Raw genomic sequence first — 23,034 nt, forward strand, 5'->3', positions numbered from 1 at the left:
CCTGGGAAGAGACAGACCTCTCATTTGACCTGGATTAAATATTGATGACCGGCAGTAATGGAGGCTCGAGCACAAATGTCAGATGTGTCACGTCACAGCAGGGGGTGCTTCCCACAAACTGGATTAGTCCTGAAACCTCCGTTTAAGAATGACACAACATTAAAATTGACTATTTAAACATGCACGGGCACGTCTTTACCCGTCCCCAGACTTCCAGCCTGGCAGAGACGAAGATACACACGGGGCACATCTGCACCCAAAATGATCTTTGAAATTAATTACATCTGGGAGGAAATGCGTCTTTCACGCTGACTGATGAGTTATTGGCGGTGTGGTTAGAACAGCAAGCCTGTATCGGCCCATTTATTCATGCAGCCTTTTACAAACGTGTGCTCTGCTGACACCTAGTGGACGGTGTGTGACATGACGCGTGAAAATCAAACCAGACCTCCAATGAAAATACATTTTTATTTTATACTGCTGAACAAAAGAGGACATAAAAAATGATGCGCACACTCTAATCCCACTCGGAAACATGGCTACTGCTAAAATCACCTGATTCATTTACATATGTTTTGGATATTTTATGTCAGAGTCAAAAAGAGAACGCCCTCTAATCAATATTAATAATCCATCTCGACCATCATTAAGCCTCAAAAGCTCCCCAAATACTGAATTTAATTAGCGCTGCGGCGGTAAGCGGCCACGCCGCAGGTTCTAGGCCTCCCGCCAAGGCGGCAGGTTCCTGTGGATCTCGTTGAGGATGACGTCGTTGCTGCAGCAGTCAGATATTCCGCTGTCCGCGAACACGGAACCTACGACCAACCCAACGAATGAAAAATGGAGACGACACACGGAAGGAAGCTGCGAACGTACCGCCGTTACTGGTGCCGTCGCTGATGACGGAGGAGCTCCGTGATGGGAAATGCGGAGCCCACAAGGAGGCGACGGGAGTGGTCCGGTTACTCCGAGTGGCCGTTCGACTCCATTCTACAAAAAAATGGGCGCATGATGTTTTCGAGAGTGTTGGACCAGAACCTGAGGCCCATCAAGGACAAGTCACATGACAGGTCTAACTGTGAGGGGGCCTCAGGGTCATCCCAGTGGGGGTCCTGGTTTCCCCAATTGAAGGCAAACCCCTGCTAGGGTGACCCAATCCCAGCAGTTGTCAACATGACCGACGAGGGAACCAAACCCGAATCTGCCCCGCAGCCATCGGGACGCGTTCAGATCCTCACCTGAGTTCTCGACCAAGCGCAGCCTCCCACAGCAGAGGTGAGTCCTCCACTGACGGCGCACGTTTTCCTTCGCAGCACAGTGGAAGACAAAGACCAGGAAGCCTAAAGAGGAGGAACAGCTGACTCGATTTAGGAGAAACCGTGGTGGATTAACGACTGTGCTCCTCTCTACGATGTAGGAGGATTAAAAAAGGGTGTGGTGCACCTTGCAGACTGTTGAAGATGGAGAAGAGATAAGTGAAGGGCAGGACGAGGGGCCCCCAGGAAAACAGGGCGAACCCCCAGGTGAGGCCGAGCAGGATGACCAGGCCGGTGATGCTGCGCACGTCTGTCAGCGCTCCCCTGCTGGGGGACTGGTTGTGGGGGTTCTGCCTCTTGATGCGGGCCAGCTGCACCATGACCATGATGAAGACGAGCAGGCAGAGAGCAAAGACCAGGAGGAAGTAGGCCACCACGCCCACGTAGAAGGCCACGTCGTTACGCAGCCAGCAGCTACAGGAGGACAGAGGAGTCCCATTAGGTTTTTACACGGCCCGTTTCAATTCTTTAGAGGAGAAAACTCACAATTTATCAGAAGTTCCATCTGAATGTTTGGAATACGGGACCAGACCATAGTTGTCTTTGTCCACCGATATGGTGACGATAACCACGAGAAGAGGAAGGCCTGCGAAGATCGGGATTTTTAGGCCAGAAGTGCAATCCTGCAGCGTTTCAGGGATTCGGGAGAGTTCCTCACCCCAACCAATCAGGGAGACTTTCAGCATGTATCTGCTGAGGTAGGGCAGGAAGACCTGGACCACGCTCAGGTACATGTGCAGGGCCTCAAGCCCCGCCCAGGTGAACGAGGTCAGCAGGAAGTAGTGCAGGAAGAAGGCGGTGCTGATGCACAGCCCGCTGGATGGGTACTGCGCCAGCCATCCGTCCAGGAGGAAGAGCAGGTTGAGGAGGAGGAGCGACACGCAGAGCTGGACCAGGATCTTAGCTGGGATGTCCCTCAGAAGTTTCCTGGACAAGAACCTTCTGTCAGGCTTTTGGCTCTAGATGAAGCTGCAGTTGCAATTTGAATCTTACTCGAACGAAAGATACGACAGCAGCGTGGCAGCCAGAAACACAGCCGAGATTCCGCAGCCGATGTAGGTGATGAAGGTGAGGGGTCGTGCCTGCTGGTGGTCAGGGAGGCCCTGCCTGGACAGGTCCTGTCCAGTAGAGGAACACACGCCATTGTCAGCGTCTGTATCAGTGTTGCTATTGACACGCGGGCGCAGACACCAACCAGCAGGATGGCGAAAGACGTGAGGTGGTCGCAGCTGCAGGTGGTGTAGTCCGGCGTGGCGTTGACCAGGAAGCACCCAGCTGAGCTCCAGCCGCCTCCTCCACCTCAAAAAAAAGGCAAGAACGTGGATGAATGCCGCCATTTTGGCTCTTAACTGACCCTGTTCTGCAGCTCACCATTCAGAGAGAAATCCCAGAAGACACAGGAGGCCACCTGGGGGGACTGGGAACGAAGGCAGCGTGTTATTTTTAAAACCAACCCGGCGAAGTTCTGGAACGAAACAACTCACCTGGGCCGGGTTGATGTTTCGGATCGTGAACTCAATATTCTCAGTCAGGTTGCTTATTGATAGATTGGCCACACTGGAGCCCAGAACTGGACCCACCAGAGTTTGGTTGCTCAAGGCTGCGTCCTGCGAATGAAGGGGGGGATAAATGAAAGAGCCGCAGAGGAGCGAGGACTGGACCTGGATCTGGATCTGATGGTGGACACACCAGGAAGAGGGACGGTTTGGTGTAGAAGCAGAACTGGACCCTGCTGGCCTGCTGCTGCTTCTCCCGGGCGAGACCTGAGCCAAGGGAGGGGGGCAAGAACACAGACCCCAGAGCAGATCCTAGCCTCTCTGACCTGGACCGGTTCAGACCCCTGAACTGGACACAGAACATCTCGACACATCAGAAGCGGTTTGTATGGGAGGCTCATGTCGCCCTGGGTTACCTGGATGCTGTTCGTCCCGTAAATGTCCACAGATGTCGGCGGAAACTTGGTCCCGTCGACCTTCTTCACGGCCAGAACCAGCGAGTTAGACGAGACCACCTCACTGTCGCCGGTGACAACCAGCTTCACTCCCAGATCTTCGACGGCACGAATCAACCTGCCAGCAGGGGGCAGCAGAGGCGGGAGCTTCAGGAACACAACGACATTTATGTGTTGATGTTTTTGTTGTACCTGTTGGCTGATGCAGAGAGCGCCCGAGAGTCTCCGTCCATCAGGTTGCTGATGATGTTTAGGGCCATTTGACCCACACCCTGGGACACCGTGGGTCCGTCCAGAAGTTTCCCCAGCTGCTCTGCCAACTGTGAAACCTGGAACAAGGGTCAGGTCCAGGTGATCCGCCCATTCCTACATCTCAAGGCTAATTTAGCTCTTCGTCTTAGCATGTGTTAGCAGGTAGGATTACCTGAGATGAGTTGAGCTGAGACACGTCTCGGGTTTGATCCAGCAGCTTGCTAGCTTGTTCCTCCTGCGCTCTGATGCTTTTGGTGGTCGCTCCAGTGGTTCTTTGGGGTGTTTCTTGACACGATATTGAGATCCTCTCCATTTATTGACATTGTGAGCAGATTTAATAGCTTTAAACTTTACATACCTGGTTTCGCTGTGCTGAAGACAGTTGGAGAAGCTAATGGAAGTGTGGTTGTTGTGGGGGCTGAAGGTGGACCACTCCTGTTTGAAGTGTCTGTCGCTATGTGTCCAACAATAGCATTTCCCGCTGTTGCTGATGAAATGACAGCTGGAGCTTTGGTTGTTGTTTGGCTAACGTTAGCGGTGGAACGTCCGGCAACGCTGGGACCAGTGTTGGTGGTTGCGTAAATATGGTTGGACGGTGTAACGCTGCGAGTCGCCGGTGTTGCGACGGTGTTCAGTCGAGGGACGGTTGGCTGGGCTGAGTATCCGGTGATGGCGGTTGTGTTGCTCACACGTTCCCCGAAGGCTGTTGCAGTTAAACTGACCGTTTCATTTGGAGATACAGTCGTTGCGTTCGTGTTCGGGGCAGAAACTGTCGTTCTGTCATTCACATTGGTGTAATCAGGCATAAAGGTGTCTGTTGTTGCATTACCTGTCGCAGTACCACTCGTAGTGTCAGTGAATTCTGTTGTGTAAGTCTTTGAGACTGTTGTGTAACCGTTAGCTGTGGCTACACTGTTCACTGCTGTATTGTGGCCATCATACGTCGTGGTTTTGGCATCAGTTGTATCAAAATTAGGTGGAAATGTGCCAGTTAGGTTATTGTCTGCCTTTAAGCTGTCTGTTATGTTGTATCGTGTCGTATCGTAAGATGTTGTGGTGTGATTAGAGGATGTATTTATGCTTCTGGTAACTGGACCATTATCTGGGTTCCCATCATTCCCCCCTGTATTTACACTGGAAGCGGACTCTGTGGTTGCGCTGTTGCTGGGCAGTGTGACTGCGGTTGTACGGAACTCTGCTGCATAAGGACTTGAATTTGTGTGATTGTGATGGTTCCTGTCGTCGTCTACAGTAAAACTGTTCTCTGTTTCGTAGGCTTCTGTGGTTGTAGTTGCATTGGAATACACAAGGTTGCTAGGAGATGTGACCGTAGTTAAAGAACCCTTTCTGGTATGAGTGTGAGCAGCTGTCGTCATCAACACATTAGCTGTTGTGTTGGTCATTGTGATCACACCATTAAGTTGTTCCTGTTGGCTGCTAATTGTTGTTATGTTGTACTCTGTTATGTTGTTGGGGGAAACAATGTCTACGTTGGGGACTTCTGTACCATCTGGAAAAGGTGTGGGTGTAGTTACATTGTTCAGATTTGTGTAATTAAAAACAGCGGCTGTTGTTACGGTGTTCAGCACGAATTCTGGAGCCACCGTCGTCGTGTCAACGGTTGAATCGATATCAGCAATTACAGGGATCAGTGAAGACAAGCTGACAGGGCGCGACATTGCTGCTCCGGCCTGTGCACGTCCAGTCAGCGTGCTGCTTGTGTTGTGCGATGTCCTTTCAGGGACAGTCTGAACCACAGGCTGTGCTGCCTCAGAGGGGCTGCTGCTAACTATTTTGAGTGTTACTGCTGTGTGAGGCCAAGTTGTCATGGCAACAGGGGCCAGGTTGTTGGTGGCCAGTGCTAACGACTGGATTGAGCTCTGCTGGGATGTAGGACGGCAGCTGTCAGTCAGAAGAACACCAATCTTCTCATTTTTGTCACTATAAAGGAAAAGACGGGTGATTTTTCTGGCTAACTGCACTAAAGGAGATTAAATTAACATTAAACAGGAATGTTTTACACATTTACCAGCGCAACAGCCTGTTTCCTGGTTGACAAATGTCCGACATCTGCGTGCCGCTAGCCCAGGTCAGGTTGGACGTCAGCAGACTGCGAAGGGACAAACCCGGAGGACCGCACACCACTGAGGACGCAAGATCCAGCAAAAACCTTTGTCAGCGTCCACATGAGGACAAATGATAGGAAAACTGGACCCTGCAGGCTGACCCATGCGCCTCGCGGGCTGCGTGATCGTTATTCCGGCGTTCCTGTGGATGAGTTGTTGCAGCATTTCATCGAGGGTACAAATGTTGACGGGACGCCGCATTTCCAGCATCACGGTGCAGCCGGGCAACCTGCAAACCAGGTTCAGGACGGGTTTTTCCTGTTTTCCAGTCAGTTAAAGGGAATGTTTAACATTCCCAATCCAAACCAGACCACACTGCCCACCTTTGCGGCATCCCCCGACACTCCAGATAAACTCCCTGGAAGACAAAAATAAAAACATCAGTTTATTTTCATCCAGTTTTAGTTAATTCGCCGTCTTTTTTTTTTTTTTCACCTTGTAGTGGTTTGATATATCCTGACATACCGAACTGTAAACAAAAGATAAAAATATTCATTTTCTGGGTATTTCCATGAATATTAAATATTCGGACTGCGAACGCTCACCCCATCGGACACATCCCGGCAACATTTCGTGCTGATAACTGTTGGGAAAAGTTCTAACGTCAGCTGCCGCAAACACAAAAACACCTTAAACAATAAACTTTAACCGACCAAATTTTGCAGGAAGGCGGTATCGACAAACGCGCGGTTGACGTCGATTTTTACAGCGAAGAACTGGCCTGAAAATGAGCAAACAGCAGAAAAACATCCGCCAGGGTTCAGTTTAAGGCGCCTTTTACTGACGTCGATCAATCTCTTCACGATAAAAAACAGCAGCTTGTCTCCACTCACGTGTAGAATTGCAAAAAGTGCTGCAGTCACAAAAACGAGGAGTTCCTGCTGGAGTGCAGACAAGTTAGATCAGAAAACCATGTGCTCAGCAAAACCACCTCTGAGGATGGAACTCACCACTGCAGGGCTTCCCGCGGTTCTGAGGAACCGGAGCAGAGTCGGGTTCTATGACAGAGCTGTGGAGGAAGAGAAGCAATTAAACAGCACGTTGGTGCAGGGAAAATGCAATAACTGCGGGAAAATAGCGGTTTACCATGTGAGTTTATGCGCCTTTTTGGCCTGACACAGCTCATCCAGGGAGGACCCGGATGTGCAGCGCACAAAGCGGCCACTGGAGGGCGCTGCGGGCTTACAAAGGTCTCGGCCTGGCGCATAGAAAGAAAGAAAAACTTATGATAATCATTTATAAAATACTAAATAAATGTTACTGTAAAATAATCTCACTTCAGACTTGATATTTTGTGGTGCTCCATGTTTGTGAATGACATTAAAAACATTAATTAACTCACATTTTAAATGAATTTTAAGGGGGTTTTCATGTTTTACTGTATAACTTCTGGGCTGAAACGAAGAATAGTTCAGGCTTTAAAGCAGCAGGAGTGTTTCTTTCGCCTCACCGACTCTCTCCACCTCTCCTTGGATCCGGACTCGGATCCGTCTCTCTCCGCTGTTGTGCAGAGCCGAGACCGCAGCTAGATGCAGCTCACACGCTGGCCGAGCATGGCTGAGCTGCAGCAGCAGATCGCAGGTTGTGTTCCTGGAAACGCAACACGAACGTCACCGTTTATCAGGGGATAAAACCTCCAGTCAGGCGCTTGATTGTTACCTGATAGCCTGTTTGTCCCTGCAGGTCACCTGTACCACCTGCAGGAAGAAGGGAGCAAAGAAAGCATGTTGCTGTTTTATGGTGGACACGGTGAAAAGGGATTTCCTTTCATGACAGGCTGACCTGCAGCTGGTTTCTGTCATCCTCACAGAAGTCTGTGAATCCTTCACGATTCTGGCAGCTGAAGATGTCTGAAACCTGAGTGACAAGGGAGGCCGAGGAGACGTCTGAGACCTCAACTCTGCCCCTTTCAAGTCTCAGCTTTAGTTTGGAAGTGTTTGCACCCAAAAGAACCCCAAAGACTATTTTCATCAGATCGGTTGAAGCAAATTTAATTCAGAAATGTGACCTGAAAGTGAAATTTTGTGAGTGGGAATGGTTCTATTAGATCCCAGGTCTTTGGCTCTCACCAGGTTTTGAACATCTCCTTCAGCCATGTCTCCTCCGACAGCCTCCACTCTCAGGACGGCCCAGAAATACGCATCTGCCGCAAACACACAAAGAAGGAAAGAAGTGAGACGACAAACGTCCTCATGTCAGAGTCAGAAGGTCGGGGGGGGGGGGGTATTGGTGACCTCTGCTGGAGCACAGTTGCTGGAAGGCACAGGTCACTAACGAGGAGCCTGAAACCACAGAGGAAACAAACGTGACCTTTTGCTGTTTGCTTTGTTTTCTGATGTCAACAACAGCCACAACAAATATGACTGAATCATCAGTCGCTCACCTGTCTGAGTGGTCATGTGACTGGTAGATGTCGCTGCAGGAGTCGTGGTGAAATTAGCCTGATTCCCACCGCTTCTGGGCACAAACATCTGTCCAGCTACAGCTGGAGATGCTGAAACAGTGAACATCCGTGTTTAGAAGCTTCCTGAACGTTTCTGTGAGAACAGAACACCCGTGTGTCTCACCACACTGAAGGTTGGGGTCTCTCCGCTCAGCTCTGGCGCTGGTCAGGCCCCAGTACCGAGCGCTCCAGCCAACCAGGGAGCCGTCCTCACACGGGCCGTGACTGCTCAGGTCTGCCCACATGCGGAACAGGTACAGCTCTACTTCTCCCGGCACCGATCCCGGCGCACGTTCCCAGGGCCGACAGCCCAGCCGCAGGGAGCCGGAGGCGGGGATGGCCTGAGCGACGGCGGTCCGCTCCGACACGGTTTTCCCGTCAACCTGAGAGGTTCAAACATGGTGCAGATTCAGCACCAGCAGCAAACTAAAGATCACGTTGGAATTCTTTTTCAGAATCCGACCTCCAGGCTAAACAGGTTGCGCAGAACGTCCCGCCTCAGACACACCCTGTGCCAGTTTGTCAGGGACAGCTGGAGAGGAAACGTGTGCCGGACCCTCAGCAACCACCAGTACAGAGCCTGCTGATCCCCCTCCAGACCGAGCTCCGGTGTGGGCGTGTGGACCGAGCTGTAAGAGAAGGCCACCCAGGGTCCGGGGGTGAGCACACGGACGTCCACACACACGGTGATCTGAAACAGAACCGGCATGGAGGCCTGCAGTGACCAGTGGTCCTCACAGCCGTTCAACACGGCTTTAGTGTCTCCCAGGAAATGTCCAAGACCTGCATTGGAATTTAACAAAAGAAAATAACACTTCAAACATCAAGCAGTATAACTGAAATATTAGCATTTCACTGGAAACAGCACTTCTGCCTCCAGTGGTCATACATGGAATGGCAGGCACATATTACTACACCAACCTTGAGGACTCGATTTTAATTTTATCCACTGAATCTTCACTTTAGCTTAAAACATTTATAAAATTAATAACAACAAAAATTTGCACGGACAACACTGGTCAGGAATTTAGCTCTAGAATTAGCAACTGTGTAAAAGTGAGATATCGGATAGACAAAACTAAAACTTTAAATTTAAATGATTAATATCCTTAATACTATCATTCCAATTGTTACTATTTGGCGACGTTTAGCCCGGTCAAGCTTTGCGGAATAATCCAGTTTCAATCAGAGGTAATCGGGACTTTTCTTGATGCAGAAGTTGACCTGTTGCGTTGTTTCTCTCTGATTTACCTGTGCGTGGGACAGCCGTCAGCAGCCAAAACAAAGTAACAGGAAGTAAATGATGCTTCCATCTCTGCCCACAACAAAGAACAAACATCCTCCTTCAAAGAGAGAAGTGACATGTTGGAATGGGACATTGATACATCCCCATTTGCATTAAAACGAGAATATTCGTACACACACACACCCTTCGCGTGCAAACTGATTTCCCGTTGGGGGGTGCAGACTGTATCACTGTTTCGGTGGTGGGGTTACACGGAAAGTCTCTTTTCAGAAGAGAATCGAACTTTATCCGCTGCTTTGTTCACACAGGCGGATTGGCTGCAGGGCAGGGGCGTGCACGGCAGATTAGGTTACACGGGCATCACTGCATCCACACCTCTGCAGTCAGAGTCGCGCATCACCATACAATAAAAGAATCCAAAATCCTGATATTTGTGACGACTTGGAGGCGAACGTTTATCTAAAAGGGTGAGTTTTGTCCGCACGCAGCGCCGGATCCTCAGGTAAAGGTGGTCCCCGTGATCCAGGTAACGAGCAACAAAACCTAGTTTTCACCTTCCTTTTCCACACTTTGGGCGATGCTGGGATCCAAAGCATCCTCCTGCAGAGTTCGCAGGCTTGTTTTGAGACTTTTAAAGTTTCGGTCCGAAACACCGACAGAACTAATCCATCCCTCTGACCAGTCAGACCCTCGAGATAAGTCATCAAAAACGGAAATTCCCCACCGTGATACACATACTGTGAATATTCACCACACCCTCCCTGTTATTCAGTCACTGTCCAAACTGAAGCTCTTACCTGAAGCTTTTCAGAAGCGTCTGCAGATGTAAAGTTTTTAACATTCCTGGAGTCTGATCACATGGTGTCCTGACTCTGGGGCCAACTTCAGCGTCTGCTGTCCCACCGCGGCGTTTGTCCTTCCTCCTCCTCCTCCTCCTCCTCCTCCTCTCCTCCTCCTCCTCCCGTGTCCTCACTTGCCCCCCTTTCCTCCACCAGGATCCACCTGCCTCCAGTGCCACAGCAGCGTCTGCAGGCTCACATGCTTGAGTCTGAGCATCCGAGGGGCGTGGTGCGTTCAGGAAATCAGAAATTCTGAAATGCGACCACGAGTCTCACCTGAGGGGAGAGACAGCAGACAAAACAATCACACACACACACACACACACACACACCACACACACACACACACACACACACACACACACACACACACACACACACACAGTTTAACAACAATAGTCTGATAAACAAGCCCGATCATTCTTGAATGGATCCAATGTGTCCTCCAGGTTACAGCATCTGTCTATTGTATCTCTGCTTGTACGTAACAACAGTTTGACTGCAGGGCAGCAGCTGGTGGTACAGGATGCACCACCAGACAGTTCCTGGACAGAGTATTATGTGTGCGCGTAGGCTCCAGATCTGGGAGCAGCTTGAAACACACACATGCACACGCAAGTGCACAGAAAAGCAGGTTCTCAGAATGCGGACCTGCTTTTGATGTCAGATACAAAATGAGTCCAGAGAAAAAGGCCTCGGGCTTAGATGTGTCCAATCTTGTGGACTTAAACATTCGTGTGTGAGGAGGAGGCGTCCTGGCTGGTGAGTCCAGACCAGAAGAGGGCGCTAAAGACCAGAAGTGGGTTTTCCTCTGCAGGAGATCCAGTGTCACCCACAAAAACGGGGCCCAGGTCGGCCTACAGCCCGTCTTCATCCACACTTTCAGCATCAGTTTGATGAAACCAGAAAAGGAATCTCCTCTCTGTAGAGAAAAAACAACATATTTTTACAGAAACCTCACCATGGAGGAGAATCTGGGTGGGGGCTGTGAAGGGGTCACCAATACCAACCAATAATTTACTCTTTGATTGTTGGGAGGTAAATTCAGACAGACAGAATCAGTCTGACTAACATTTAAAGGCTGAATTTGATCCAAAAGCTCTTGCAGCCATTTTGAGATTCCTACCAGCTTCTTCAGCAATTTGAAAACAGCCTCATTTTCTTCTCTTCCCCCACTCGCTAAAATCAATACACCCTATTTTACAACCAGAGTATAGAGGATAATGGTCTGTCTCCATAAACTGAGAAGAAAATAGGGAGACCAGAGGGGAAAAGGTGGCGTGTTGGGTCCTGGATCAACAGTCACTGGGAAAAAAAAGGTGTCCTTTTATTTCCTGTGACAAACTATATCAATATTCTGTCCAAGCAAGTTCAATTATTTAGCAACAGCAACCAGAAGGCCTTTTAGAGCATAAAAATTATACAGTTAACAATATATGATGGGATACCAAAGATGTTTTCTATGACTGGAAGTGATGTAACATCAAAACAGACCTCGGCGAGCATTATAAAGATGTGTATTCAGGCCTCCACCTGGGTTCAATATAAATATAAAAGATGATGTAGCCTCCAGCAAGTGCAGCCAGCAGCATTCACGTTGGAGGTGTGGAGCTCAGAGATCACGCTGTAGTCTTAGGACTGTTGTACCTCCTTGATTAAAGTGTCAGGGTAGCATGGATTAAATAGAGAAGATACTCCCACACACACACCAGGGCTAAATCAGCGGCTGAAGACAAGCAGCAGGTTCTTTCTCTCCTCTTTTCACGGGCGGAGAAACGCTTCCATTCAAATGGATTCAGAGATGGGAGAGAAAGTGGCTCAGAGGATCGCACCGTTTCCAGATCAAATCTGGGGATTTTAACAGCCGAGATTGTCTTTGGACCCTAAAGGAAGCAGCAAAACTCTCCTTTTAACAGGCAGAAACCTCAAGTAGGAGACAGGACTTAATTGTGTTAGCAAATTAGCCACATTTGCATAAACGGTGACTTTTCCAGGTTCAATTCCACAAAGGTCGGATGAACCCAGCCCAGCAAAGAGATTGGAAATGTCAGGACACATGACACACAAAAGTTTAGCAGCTGTTTGTGGTTTTGTCTTTATTCGGCCAGCATTAAAATAGAAATACTCAAGTCATACAGATGATTGCCTCGTGTGTTTGTGCAATTTGATATGATGGACAAGTAGCAGTAGCCAAACGCCGCCGTAAGATCAAAGGGAAGAGTTGACAAGGTCACATCAGATGTCAGACGGTGGTGATCTGGTCAACCACCCGCGTGTTGCTGTCGTTCATCTCCACACACTCCACCGCCTGTCTCTGACCCTCCCCCTCCTGCGGGGTCCCCGCGTCTTGGAGGGGGGCAGGAAGGTGAGGAGGGTGGGCAAAAAAGCGAGCGTGTGCAAGGCAGAGCAGCCGGCGGTGAGCGTGAGGCAGCGGAACAGTGTGTGCGTCAGGTTCGAGCGCACTGAGCCGACAGGCACCAAAGCCACGCTGTAGCAGAGGAGCGTCTGCAGGGAGGGAACGCCGTGTCTCTCCAGCGCCACCCTCACCCAGCGAGTCCGGCTGTCGCCCCGGCCGGAGGCGAAGCCGCAGAGGAGGGGGCCGCTGCAGTCCGCAGAGTGCCCCAAGGCCGAGATCAGACACAACACCGACATGCAGTCCAGCTCCACGCCCCACAGCGTCATGAAGCCCAGCACGCCGAACTGGACCGAGAGCAGGGTCAGGCCCAGCCACACGGAGACCAGCGGCTCCACGATGGCCAGCGATGACAGACCCAGCAGGAAGAGCACCGCCAACAGGGAGTGTCTGAGCGGGGAGCTGACCGCCGCCGCGTAGCGGTCCAGGTAAACGAAGGAAGGGTTGAAGATAAGGAAGCGGACGCGGGAGGTCAGGGAGAGGCGCCGTAAAGTGTCCAGCAGCACCGACATCTCCTCGCGCTTGTTCTCCGTCGTCTTGGCCACCAGGAAGATCCTGGACGCCGCCAATTCGGGCTCCTCGCCCTGGCCGCGCTCGGCGAAGATGATGTCGTCGGCAAAGTGGGCGAACTGCGGCTCGCGGAGGAAAGCCTGGCGAAGAGTCCGGGTGAAGTTTTCCCGCGGCTGGCTGGTGGACTGGTTGCGGTCTGACAGGTAGTTGAGGTAGGCCTCGAGCCAGCTGATCCGCTGGAAGCCTTTCGAGTATTCCAGAAGGTCCTGCTGCACCGAGTCGTTCCAGTAGGGGGCGCTCTCGTAGATGTAAAATCCTATAACAGGGGAGTAGGAGCTGAAGTAACGCTGCTGGGCACGCGTGTACAGCACTGTTGCTGTATCCATGGCAACCAGTGCACTAGGGTCTGAACCCTGGGTGACCTGTTGGCAGCAAAAACAAATTATTCACCGATTTGAAAATGTGTTTATGACCTAAAAGTAACTAACAAATATCTGAGGAGCTACGGCGTCGTGATTCACAGTAGGCTACCACCAGGGGGCAGTCAAGGCACTTTGGTTTCAGTTTTGTTACCGATAAGTGAGAGGAAAACAAATCCCCACTGACCTGTTTTTTTTATTCAGTAATAAAACTATTCAACATTTGTGAGACTTGTTTGTCTTTGAAGCCATTTAAAGATAGTTTTTTGCATCACCTGGAGGAAGCCCATCAGTCCGAAAGAGATGTAGACCAGATAGAGAAGCACGACGAAGGGTTTGACGTAAGTGTTGGTGATCCAGTCTCCGAAGCAGTGCCGCACACACCCCAGAAGGAGGTGGGAGTCCTGAGGGTGAGGGTCTCCCCCAGAGGAGTGCGGCTGTGGGTGTGTGGAGTTAGCAGCCGGGCAGCTGTGTCCCAGAGCTGCGGGGTGGTGGGTCGTGTGTGTGTGAGTGAGGTTGGTGATGGGTACGCTGCCGTGGCCAACACCAGGTGGTTGGTGGTTCTGAGTCTCCTCCTGGTAGCGGGTGTACATTAGACACCTGTACCAGGCAGGTTTGGAGTCCAGTCGGTCCGGTTTGGGGACGCGGCGGCAGAAGCAGCCGTGCCTATAACCCGTCTCCAAGTATCCGGTGAAGACCAGGCAGGAACCATAGAAGGAGAGCATGTAAATGTAGCTGATGGTCACAGCCAAGGCGGCGGTGCGGCAGAAGAGCCGGACGGCCTCCATGTTGGTGAGAGGCGACGCAGCCAGGCCCAGCGTCATCAGGTGGATCAAGGTGGAGCCGGAGAAACGCAGCATCACGTCCTCAAACACGCTGGCCACGCGTTCCTTCACGTGCTGGTCCTCGCGGGTCCGCCTCCATGACGACAGCATCTCGAAGGAACCGAAGAGCCCGTGACCTGGCGGAGAGGAGAAAAGTGAACAACAAACTGTGGACGGAAGGACGGACTCTCCCCCAGAAATACCACTACATGACAATGTGAAAAAGCTCCTGTTGCTTCCTGGATAACAACCGGCTGAACAAATGAGAGGATAAAAGAGGAGATAACAGCTAACACAGAAAAGGATAAATCTCCCCAAAGAGTGCTTTCAGCTTTGACCTGCTAATTGAGGTTATCGAGGTTTAGTTTGAGCCTTATTAGAACTGTGGCGTAACAGTCATATTCCCCTCAACCCTGATGTGGCTGCAAGACAATTTTACTCTTCTTCAAAAGTAAAAACATTCTTGATTGACATGTTAGAGCTGCTCGTCGCCTACCTCATATATTCAGTACAATCCAGAGGTCTATGTAGAGTAAATATATGTGCAGCAGGTTTTTAATGCTGTCCTGTTCAGTGGTTACCATGGCACCAGCGAGTCCCCGGTGACAAGCGTCCCCCCCCTTTATTCAGTGACCTCATTGTGGTAAATGCTCAACACCTCAGCAAAGGCAGAATGTACCGATACTTCAGGCGTGGGCGCTGATCTGCCATTATCTGAGTGTGTGTGTGTGTGTGTGTGTGTGTGTGTGTGTGTGTGTGTGTGTGTGTGTGTGAGAGAGAGAGCTAAAAGACAACACCTGCCCAGAACTTTGATCTTGAGTCAAATGAATGAAGATGAAGAGCTCAAACCTGCAGAATAAGAATGACTTCTGTCCCTTTATATCAAGGCTGCTGTATCAATTGGACACTTCGGAAAAAAAAGGGCTTGAGTGGAAAACAAATCCAAAGAATGTGTTGAAACCATATTTGAGTTAAAATGGTGGAGAGTTCCTGCCCTACAGACACCTTTTTTTCACAGTCAGTCTGGCTCCTCTCTAATATTTGCCTTTGTTTTCTCAAAAGAAAAATCGGAATATTCGTCCTACTGTTTCCTTGCTCTGCAGCCACATATTTCCCTTTTCACACATCCTCCCACCATTTCTCCTGCGTGCCCACCACATATTTGCCTAATTTTCCTTCTTTTCAGTGGTGTTTTAGACCCACCGGTCTTCCTACACGCTGCAGCATCCTTGTTCTAAGATAATTACCTCTCATCCAGGTTCTAATCTCCTCTCCAGATTGGCAGGACCTCAGCCATAGCGCCCAAACCCCAACATTTCATATAAAATACACTTTCCCTTCTCCCTGACAGGTGTGTTCTGCAGTAGGTATGAAGCAACGCTGCTGCCCTCACTTAGCTTCGATATATATCTCCGCTTCATAAAAATTGAGACTTCTGCCACTATTTAGGACCAGTAAGTCACAGCAGAACCTGAGAAAAACTGAGCTTCATCGTTGATATTAGCCTCAAAAAGGAACTGCAGGTATTAGCTGATTACTCGGCGTCCTTCAAAAAGCAGACGATATTAGCAGGCTAATTTACTGAGTACCAAGCAATTGTCCTCCGTCACAAAAACATCCCGCACCAGTTGACAGGCCGACCAATGAGGCGGCAGATGGTCTGGTTCCCGCTGCACGTGTGTTAAACACTCCTCAACGCCCACAATGTCCATGTCAGTGCTGCAAAATGTGATGATGTATGTCTGCAAACTCTCGCTAATGTAAATGTTCCTATGGGCCAGTTAGATGGCAGGTAGAATCCCATGGGGTTTGATTAGCATCGTGTCCTTCGAAGCGGCCTTTAGCCACGGGCTAACGTCCAGAAGCTTCATTACGTCTAGGGTAATATCATTGAGGATAAAAGCTTTGATTCTAATAAACTTTGGCTCTTTCAGGGGGGTGTTTTTGACTGTGTGGCTCCAACTACAACTTTAAAAATATAAATGATATATTTAATAAGCAGTAAGTACAGTATAAATCAGTACTGTAATCAGATTTCTCTGATAGTTCTCCAGCCCTCTCAAGGCTCCTCCAGCCATGAAATAAATATTCCGCCACAGAACTGTTCTGGTTATCTGTCCATCTGAATGTTTCAGATTATTTCTTATATTATGTCAATCATCCACTGGATATGGAAAAAAAACATCAATTAATCTTAGTGTCAAATCTTTTGAAATTTATCACAAAATACATTAATAAGTCCTCCGTTCTACCTCTTCAGCAGTTGAATATTCAGCATTAATGATAAAAGTCAAACCTACCGAGCATAACGAAGGGGATGCCCAGGTACGTGGAGTTGTAGGTGGCCCCAGTCAGGTTCAGTATCCCAGCAGCAGTGAGACCAGAGAGGGTGACTGACAGCAGAGCCAGCAGCCCCAGCCAGGGTTTGGACCTCACACAGTCCCTCATGGAGCAACACAGGACGGCCAGAACGCCGCACAACCCCAAACTGGCCAGAAGGGGGCGGCGGGCCAGCACGGAGGAGAACTGGAAGTCCGTCTTCAGGGAGGAGGAGGTGGAAGGGTACAACCCCAGCTTAGGGTGCAACGCAGCAAAGTTCTCCAGCTCCGCGCAGAAGGCCTTTTCCCATTGGCTGGCCACGCGGTCCATCAGGTCACCACGGGCTTGGAGGTAGTAGGTGAGCTGCAGAGCCCGAGCCGAACGGACCCCTTCCCCCCTGGCTCCGGCACGTGGACCGTGCACCGACCCCCCGGGACCCCAGCCCTGCACGCCGCCCAGCTGGTGGCCAATGTACGCCTGCCGCCCGTCCGCCAGTTGCGTGATTGGGTAATGCAGGACCGGCACCGAACCATTGGTGCTGCGGGCCGATTGTATCTCCTCCATGGCGCGGATGATGTCGTCGATGATGCAGGCATTTTTTTCATCGTGGAGACAGAGGTAGGAGAAGGAGTAGTTGAAGGCGGAGGTCGGAACCGTCACCTGCATTTGGTAGATTTGAGAGTGGAGCTGTGCAACGAGAGAACGATGGAGAAGAAGAAATAAGCTGGTGCTGATGACCTCCAAAAGTAACGGCACGTCTGGTTGATGAAGAAGCTTAAAATCTACATTAAGAGTTCAAACAGGGCCCTGGACTAACTTCAGAGGAACACAGACCCAGGGTAGAGTTGCACCTTTTTTTTTTTCCTGACACAACAGCAGCACCAACATCCAGACTGCTGGTTACCAAGCAACAGCCCTGATGCCAGTACACGCCACAGTGGACACAACCCAAGCTGTCGCAGAGCGTGGCCCTTAAATCCACTGTTGCCGTTTGCCAATGTCACATCTGTTTTCTTGATACGATAGCAACCAGCCAAGTCCACTATAGTCTATAAACAATTTCTGAGGGTGTAACTGGTCAGGAGATGTTGTTTTTTTCACTAAATGCGACCATCATCCTTTCCTAAGCAACGGAACGATGATGCTCACCATCCAGCCTGGCTGCTTCCCGGCATGGTGCCACAGCTTTGAGCGCCTCTTAGCCCAGCGAGTAGCGTAATTGAAGCCAGTCTCAGCAGGAGACGTTAAGGAAAACATCAGTGGTGGTTCAGACCCACATTCCAGGCAGAACAGCATTATCACCTGGATCTTGTGCAACTGGTGCAGGTTCCCACTCTTCATTCTCCAACTATCAGACCTCCCGTCAAGCTATTTCTAGCAACAAAAGAAAGCCTGGTCCCTCTGAACGAGGAAAACTTGCCTGTTCCTTTGCCGATCAAAGACATCAGGCGGACAAAGAACTGCTGTTCCAGGTGGAGTTGTGAGCTCTAAGGTTCTCTCACTGTTGTTCTGCAGAGTGTATGTGTGAGAGGATGTTAAATGACAGGCGTCTCAGAGCCTTTGAGGTGTAGGAAGCCACAGATGTGATGGAATTCTCTGATCTGTAAGGTATGAGGTACCCACAAACTTCCCTGTTGTCTGGAGAGCATTCCTGATTTCAAAAATCCATTTTTCAAAGGTCCTTTACACCACTTTGTAATTAAAACACTCTGCTTTATCAGCCCGGAGCTTGCCAGGATGACTTCTTCTTCTCAATGACTATCAATCATTATGAGAGAAGAAGAAGACAAGGCTGCATAATGTGTGTTCTGGCCTGACCTTTATCCTCGCCCGCGTGCTCCTCATGATCTGACTGTAAAGCTGGAGGTTGCAGATGTGAGGCGGTCTGGTTTTGTAGAGGGTGCACCTCTGATTTAAAAGGTCAGATGTTCACAGCCGCTACAAGAAGAACCCAAATGGCTCCGGAGCTGTTATGGCTACTGTTATTGGACAATGTGTTTGTAGTGCTGCTTCAACATAAATGGTCGGGTCACAAACCGAGTCCGTTAGTCAAACTTTGTTGGGTTTAATGAATTAAAATGTTTGGTGACCAAGCAAAAAGTTGTATCATATACCGTGAGTATGGTGTCCAGGTGAACCGGGTCCAGCACGCTCCCCTTCCGGGCGGTGATGATGACGCGGCCGTAGCGGCCGGGTGTCTGCAGGTCGGAGTAGAGCGCGTGTTTGGAGCGGTTGACGGGGAACAGGCTCTCCACCAGGTTCCCTTCGATCTTAGCCAGGCTGTGCTTGGGGGCGAGCAGGCTCTCCACGTCCTCCTCGACGCGGTACCGGCTGAAACTGGCCCCCAGGAGGATGGAGAGGAGGACGGGCGCCGAAGCGAAGAACACCGGATGGCTCGCCACGAACCGCCCCAGCGCGTGGAAGGAGGTCCTCAGGCCCGCGTGCAACACCTGGCGCAGCATCCTAGCGCGCGGCCGCGGTTCGAGACTCTCCCACCGACCGGAAAACCCCCGAGCGCCGCCGAGCATCGGGAGCTTCCGGGCGCATCAGTGGGATCCGACGCCCTCGGTATTGAGGAGGTTTGTCCCCGGAGCAGGAGGTCACCGGCGGCGATAATCCGACGCGGCTCCAGTCAGGTGCTCCGCGTTCCCCGCGGGGTTTGATCATCCGCTGGAATGGTCAAAATATACATGCATGTAAAAAACAGTTTTCAAGAGCAAGATGTCTGTGCTCTGCCTCGGCAGAACCAGAAGAAAGGTTCTCTACAGGTTGCACACATCAAAAGCGAAGCCCGGCGGCGCATACCTAAACATGGGGAGGGGGGCGACCCGGTGATGACGAAGTTCATCTGAGAGCAGACCGAGATGTGCGTCCAGCTCCACCCTGCATCAGCGCACGGCACGCCGGGTGGGTGGGCTGTGGAGGAGCCGCATGATGTGTCGGACCAACGCGGGATGATCTGCGTTTGCTCTGCGGCAGAAGTCTTCCTGTCGTCAGTCTCCTCTCATCATCCCCCGGTGCTCGAACGGCCCACCCCGCACATCCTCCATTGGGCTGCTCTCCCAGCAGCGACTGAGCCCCTCAGAGGGGAGACAGGTCCATTATTCTCTCTCTCTCTCTTTCTCGCAACGCACTCATAACCCCGCCCCTCTTCGTTCCGCCGCAAAGAATCAAACGCACCCAATTGTGGATTAACGATATTGATTTAATCTGTGGGAGATTATTGCATTTACTTTTGTGTGTTTACATGTGGTTTATGTGTCACTTTTTATGGACTACATGACGCAGTGAAGGTGCAGAATACAAACTTCGGTAAAATGTAAATATGTGATTTGGAAAAGTTTGATTAGATCATATTTTCTGCCATTCAGCCCTTTCATTAAACAAACACACACACACACACACACACACACACACACACATTTTAGCGTGTGTGTCAGCCTCACTGCAGATGCGTGAAAGATCTTTAACTGTTGTGTGCCAAGTCGCCATGGTAACCACACTTTTTTGATTTTACAAGACCTGGGTTCCCATGGCAATAGTGATGCCACCCATCCCCCTCCCCTTAATAAAAAAAAAACCCGCACATAGACATACAGGGGTGATCACATATTCACACGGAGACACACACCTGCTGACTACCAATCTGCTACTTGTACAAAGGTGCTTCACATTCTCTCTCTCTCACACTCACACACACACACACACACACACACACAGAGTCAGAAACAGGACATCACACTCCCTGTGCTTTGAACCCCATGATTAGACTGTTCGATCTTTTCTTTGATGTCAGAAATTACAAGTTGTGAATAGATCAGATTGAAAAATTCTGGGATTAGCACCAATCCCATGGAAAAAGAAGCATTTCCAAAGTATTCCCAAACCACATGGGAAGTGTAATCACTCCCGTGAGTCCCGGATCTGCAGGAGACCCGATGAACTAAAAATATGTATCTGAGTCCGTATTCACGCGCTTCTTCAGGTTCTAATCCATAATTCAATTAAAGTGTAATTATACTTTAATCCCCATTAGTAGTCCGGCAACAGATGAGTGCAAAACGAATGGCTGTCACTGCGTCTCCCCAGGAGGAAGAGCGGGCTGGAAATTGAATGACTGCAGAGGGTGGGGGCAGTTTCCTGATAGCGGTGCACTAATTAGTGTCGCTAAAGGATTTATAAGGAATCCAAATGTGTGGAAGAGGTGGGAGATGAATGGAGGGGCTATTTTCTGCACCTGGGGTGGGAGGGGCGTCTGGGAGGGTGTCACGGGGAATCTGCGGGGACGAAGATGGATGGATGGGAAGAGAGGATGGACTGAGCTGGGGCTCTCTCACACACACACACACACACACACACACTCATCTGGTTTGGTGGAGGCCATCCATTAATAAAGAGTCCATCCTTTCATTTCTGCCCCCTCTCACCACCTCTATTATTTATTTACCCCTCAATCCACATTTATAGCAGGCATATATGGTGATCCTCTTGTGGGTCCTAATGTGCTAGCAAAACCTTGGTTAAGAAGACCACATTATGGTCTGGCAGGTCGCCGGATCTATTCCAACATTTCTCTGCCTCCTTCTGCTCTCCATCTTTGTTTTCCTGCTCTCGGTCCCTCCATCTTCTTCCTGCTCGACGTTTTCTAAATGTCATTTGGACGTTAAGTGACGCGGGCAGGAAGGATGTAAGAGGGCAAGGAGTCTCGTGATGGACGACAAAGGCTGTCGGTTGGGACGCCAGAGGAGGAGTGGAGCGAAGTGGCCTACGCAGCCTGTTGGAGAGCCGGAGATTCGATTACAGATACAGGCCTGGAAATGGAGACGGATACAGAACGTTCAGCAGGAAACACGGGCTGAGGAGATAAACGGAATGCGTCACAGGTCATAAAGGGGACCAGGGGAGGCCTGATGACATCAGCACTGCGGGGGGGGGGACCTGATTTTCTAAATGTCAGTGTGATATGGGGGAGAAGCCATTTTCACCTCTCAGACAGGCAAATTGAATTTGAGCGATTATAAAACCCCATCAATAGAGGAGCTAGAAAGGCCCTGAAGGCATTTCACCACGCCCACTACTGGACGGAAGCTGAACTGCACGTGCGGAGGAGCAACAACTTTACCTCCTGAAAATTGTCCCCATCATCACCTTCAAAAATGCAAAACAAGCCCAAGAGAGGTTTTTACTCTCATCTGAATTCTACCTCGATAACAGGGAACACACTGTAGGAAAACAAATAAAGCTCAAGCTAAACAAATTTCTTTTTTTTCCTCTCAATTTGAGGAGCAAAGAAACTGACCGCAGTAACAGAAGGCTAATGGCTGTCACTACGACAGCCCATATTATTATTCTGAAAAATGCCTTGTCTCACTTCAGGATCAATGTAAATTATAGCTCTATGCTAATCTTAATGGGGTAATGGTGTCACACTCATGCGGTTACTATGGATTTGCTTCCAAACAAAGACACTAATGGACCAGTTTTACATGACGGGAATCTCAAAGGCTTGAATGCTTGCTGTGTTCATTTCAATAAGTCAAAAAAGGGAGCTAATAACACCGCCATTATTCAGCAACTTTCACTGCAAGTCAACAATGTTTCAGATCAATTATTTAACATCACATAACAGGTAATCTTAGCACTTAATCATTCCATTATGACATTGCAGCAGTTCAATAAAGGCTTCAATGAATTTGTCTTTCCTAGTTTATCATCTCATTTTAAAAATGTTAACATAATATTAACCATGTTCAACCAGCACTTTTACAGGATTAATTGATTCAGGTCCATATTGTACTATATTGCTATAAAAACTAAATACATTGTTTTATCTTTAAATCCGACCCAATTGATCACAATCCAGTAATATGTGTTGAATTGGCAATAAGTGACCAAAGATTCAATCAGACTGATTCTATGGGCACCGACTGGAAATGTTCGTGAATAATGATACATTGGTGTTAAGTGGCCTAATCCAACCTGCTCACTGTTTTGTTTTTTCCCGATGATGTCACGCCCACAAAACGACATCGCGGCTCCTCCTAATCCCGCCGACACGCGCTGTCATTACAGACCGTTTACCGACATTGATGAGACACTGCTGGTGTTGCCACAGATACAAATCATTAACGTTACCCCCTGCCTGACAGTCACACACACACAGATTTGAGAGGCTCTTTTAAGAATAGAGAGCAAGTTGCCATGGGAACCACTGACAAATGTGAATAAGATATGGTGTGTTTGTCTGTAAGCAGAGGTCTGGAGGGGAAAAACACTAACGAGATTGGAAATGTATTCCCGATCATTTCACCTCTTCCACTATTTGTATGCATTTCCTGGCTCATCAATCACAGCAGTGTTATATAATGTTACAGAA

At 49.7% G+C, this 23,034-nt stretch overlaps 2 protein-coding genes across 3 annotated transcripts; both read right to left on the minus strand.

The window, feature by feature from the left end:
• Window positions 1–449: 449 nt before the first annotated feature.
• Window positions 450–10,267, minus strand: adgrg2a (adhesion G protein-coupled receptor G2a). 2 transcript variants are annotated; one of them, XM_057013409.1, is made up of 34 exons: window positions 10,132–10,267; window positions 9,340–9,431; window positions 8,552–8,871; window positions 8,213–8,471; window positions 8,029–8,139; window positions 7,880–7,927; window positions 7,715–7,788; window positions 7,428–7,502; window positions 7,305–7,342; window positions 7,096–7,235; window positions 6,732–6,843; window positions 6,596–6,654; window positions 6,479–6,523; window positions 6,299–6,366; window positions 6,191–6,228; window positions 6,081–6,114; window positions 5,969–6,003; window positions 5,747–5,874; window positions 5,549–5,663; window positions 3,878–5,460; window positions 3,692–3,804; window positions 3,460–3,596; window positions 3,229–3,385; window positions 3,006–3,161; window positions 2,801–2,923; window positions 2,688–2,733; window positions 2,512–2,615; window positions 2,310–2,434; window positions 1,975–2,243; window positions 1,803–1,902; window positions 1,444–1,730; window positions 1,239–1,340; window positions 877–990; window positions 450–815 (listed from the first exon to the last, which is right to left on the minus strand). In XM_057013409.1, the coding sequence occupies exons 1-34, from the start codon at window positions 10,173–10,175 to the stop codon at window positions 718–720; spliced, it is 5,349 nt and encodes a 1,782-aa protein (XP_056869389.1). In that variant the 5' UTR covers window positions 10,176–10,267; the 3' UTR covers window positions 450–717. The 2 variants fall into 2 exon arrangements, with proteins under 2 accessions (XP_056869389.1, XP_056869388.1); XM_057013408.1 differs by having other exon boundaries at window positions 6,479–6,526.
• A 1,976-nt stretch (window positions 10,268–12,243) lies between these two features.
• ptchd1 (patched domain containing 1) lies at window positions 12,244–23,017 on the minus strand. The gene is made up of 5 exons (XM_057013219.1): window positions 19,464–23,017; window positions 18,773–19,328; window positions 16,640–17,345; window positions 13,791–14,476; window positions 12,244–13,518 (listed from the first exon to the last, which is right to left on the minus strand). Exons 2-5 carry the CDS (start codon window positions 19,184–19,186, stop codon window positions 12,460–12,462), a joined length of 2,865 nt encoding a protein of 954 aa, XP_056869199.1. The 5' UTR covers window positions 19,187–19,328; window positions 19,464–23,017; the 3' UTR covers window positions 12,244–12,459.
• Window positions 23,018–23,034: the final 17 nt, after the last annotated feature.

Source organism: Takifugu flavidus, chromosome 17 (genome assembly GCF_003711565.1).
Source record: "Takifugu flavidus isolate HTHZ2018 chromosome 17, ASM371156v2, whole genome shotgun sequence".
Taxonomy (NCBI): Eukaryota; Metazoa; Chordata; class Actinopteri; order Tetraodontiformes; family Tetraodontidae; genus Takifugu; species Takifugu flavidus.

Bases quoted from the DNA above. Each gene is read 5' to 3' on its own strand.
- ptchd1 (XM_057013219.1), bottom strand. From the start codon at position 19,186: ATGCTCGGCGGCGCTCGGGGGTTTTCCGGTCGGTGGGAGAGTCTCGAA. The intron at 14,477-16,639 runs GTAGGTTTGACT...CCTCTCCGCCAG, and splicing joins CATCCCCTTCGTTATGCTCG to GTCACGGGCTCTTCGGTTCC. The intron at 13,519-13,790 runs GTGATGCAAAAA...TGCTGCCAACAG, and splicing joins GACTGATGGGCTTCCTCCAG to GTCACCCAGGGTTCAGACCC.
- adgrg2a (XM_057013408.1), bottom strand. From the start codon at position 10,175: ATGTTAAAAACTTTACATCTGCAGACGCTTCTGAAAAGCTTCAG. The intron at 9,432-10,131 runs GTAAGAGCTTCA...CTCTCTTTGAAG, and splicing joins ACGCTTCTGAAAAGCTTCAG to GAGGATGTTTGTTCTTTGTT. The intron at 6,527-6,595 runs GTGAGTTCCATC...TCTGCACTCCAG, and splicing joins CCGCGGGAAGCCCTGCAGTG to CAGGAACTCCTCGTTTTTGT.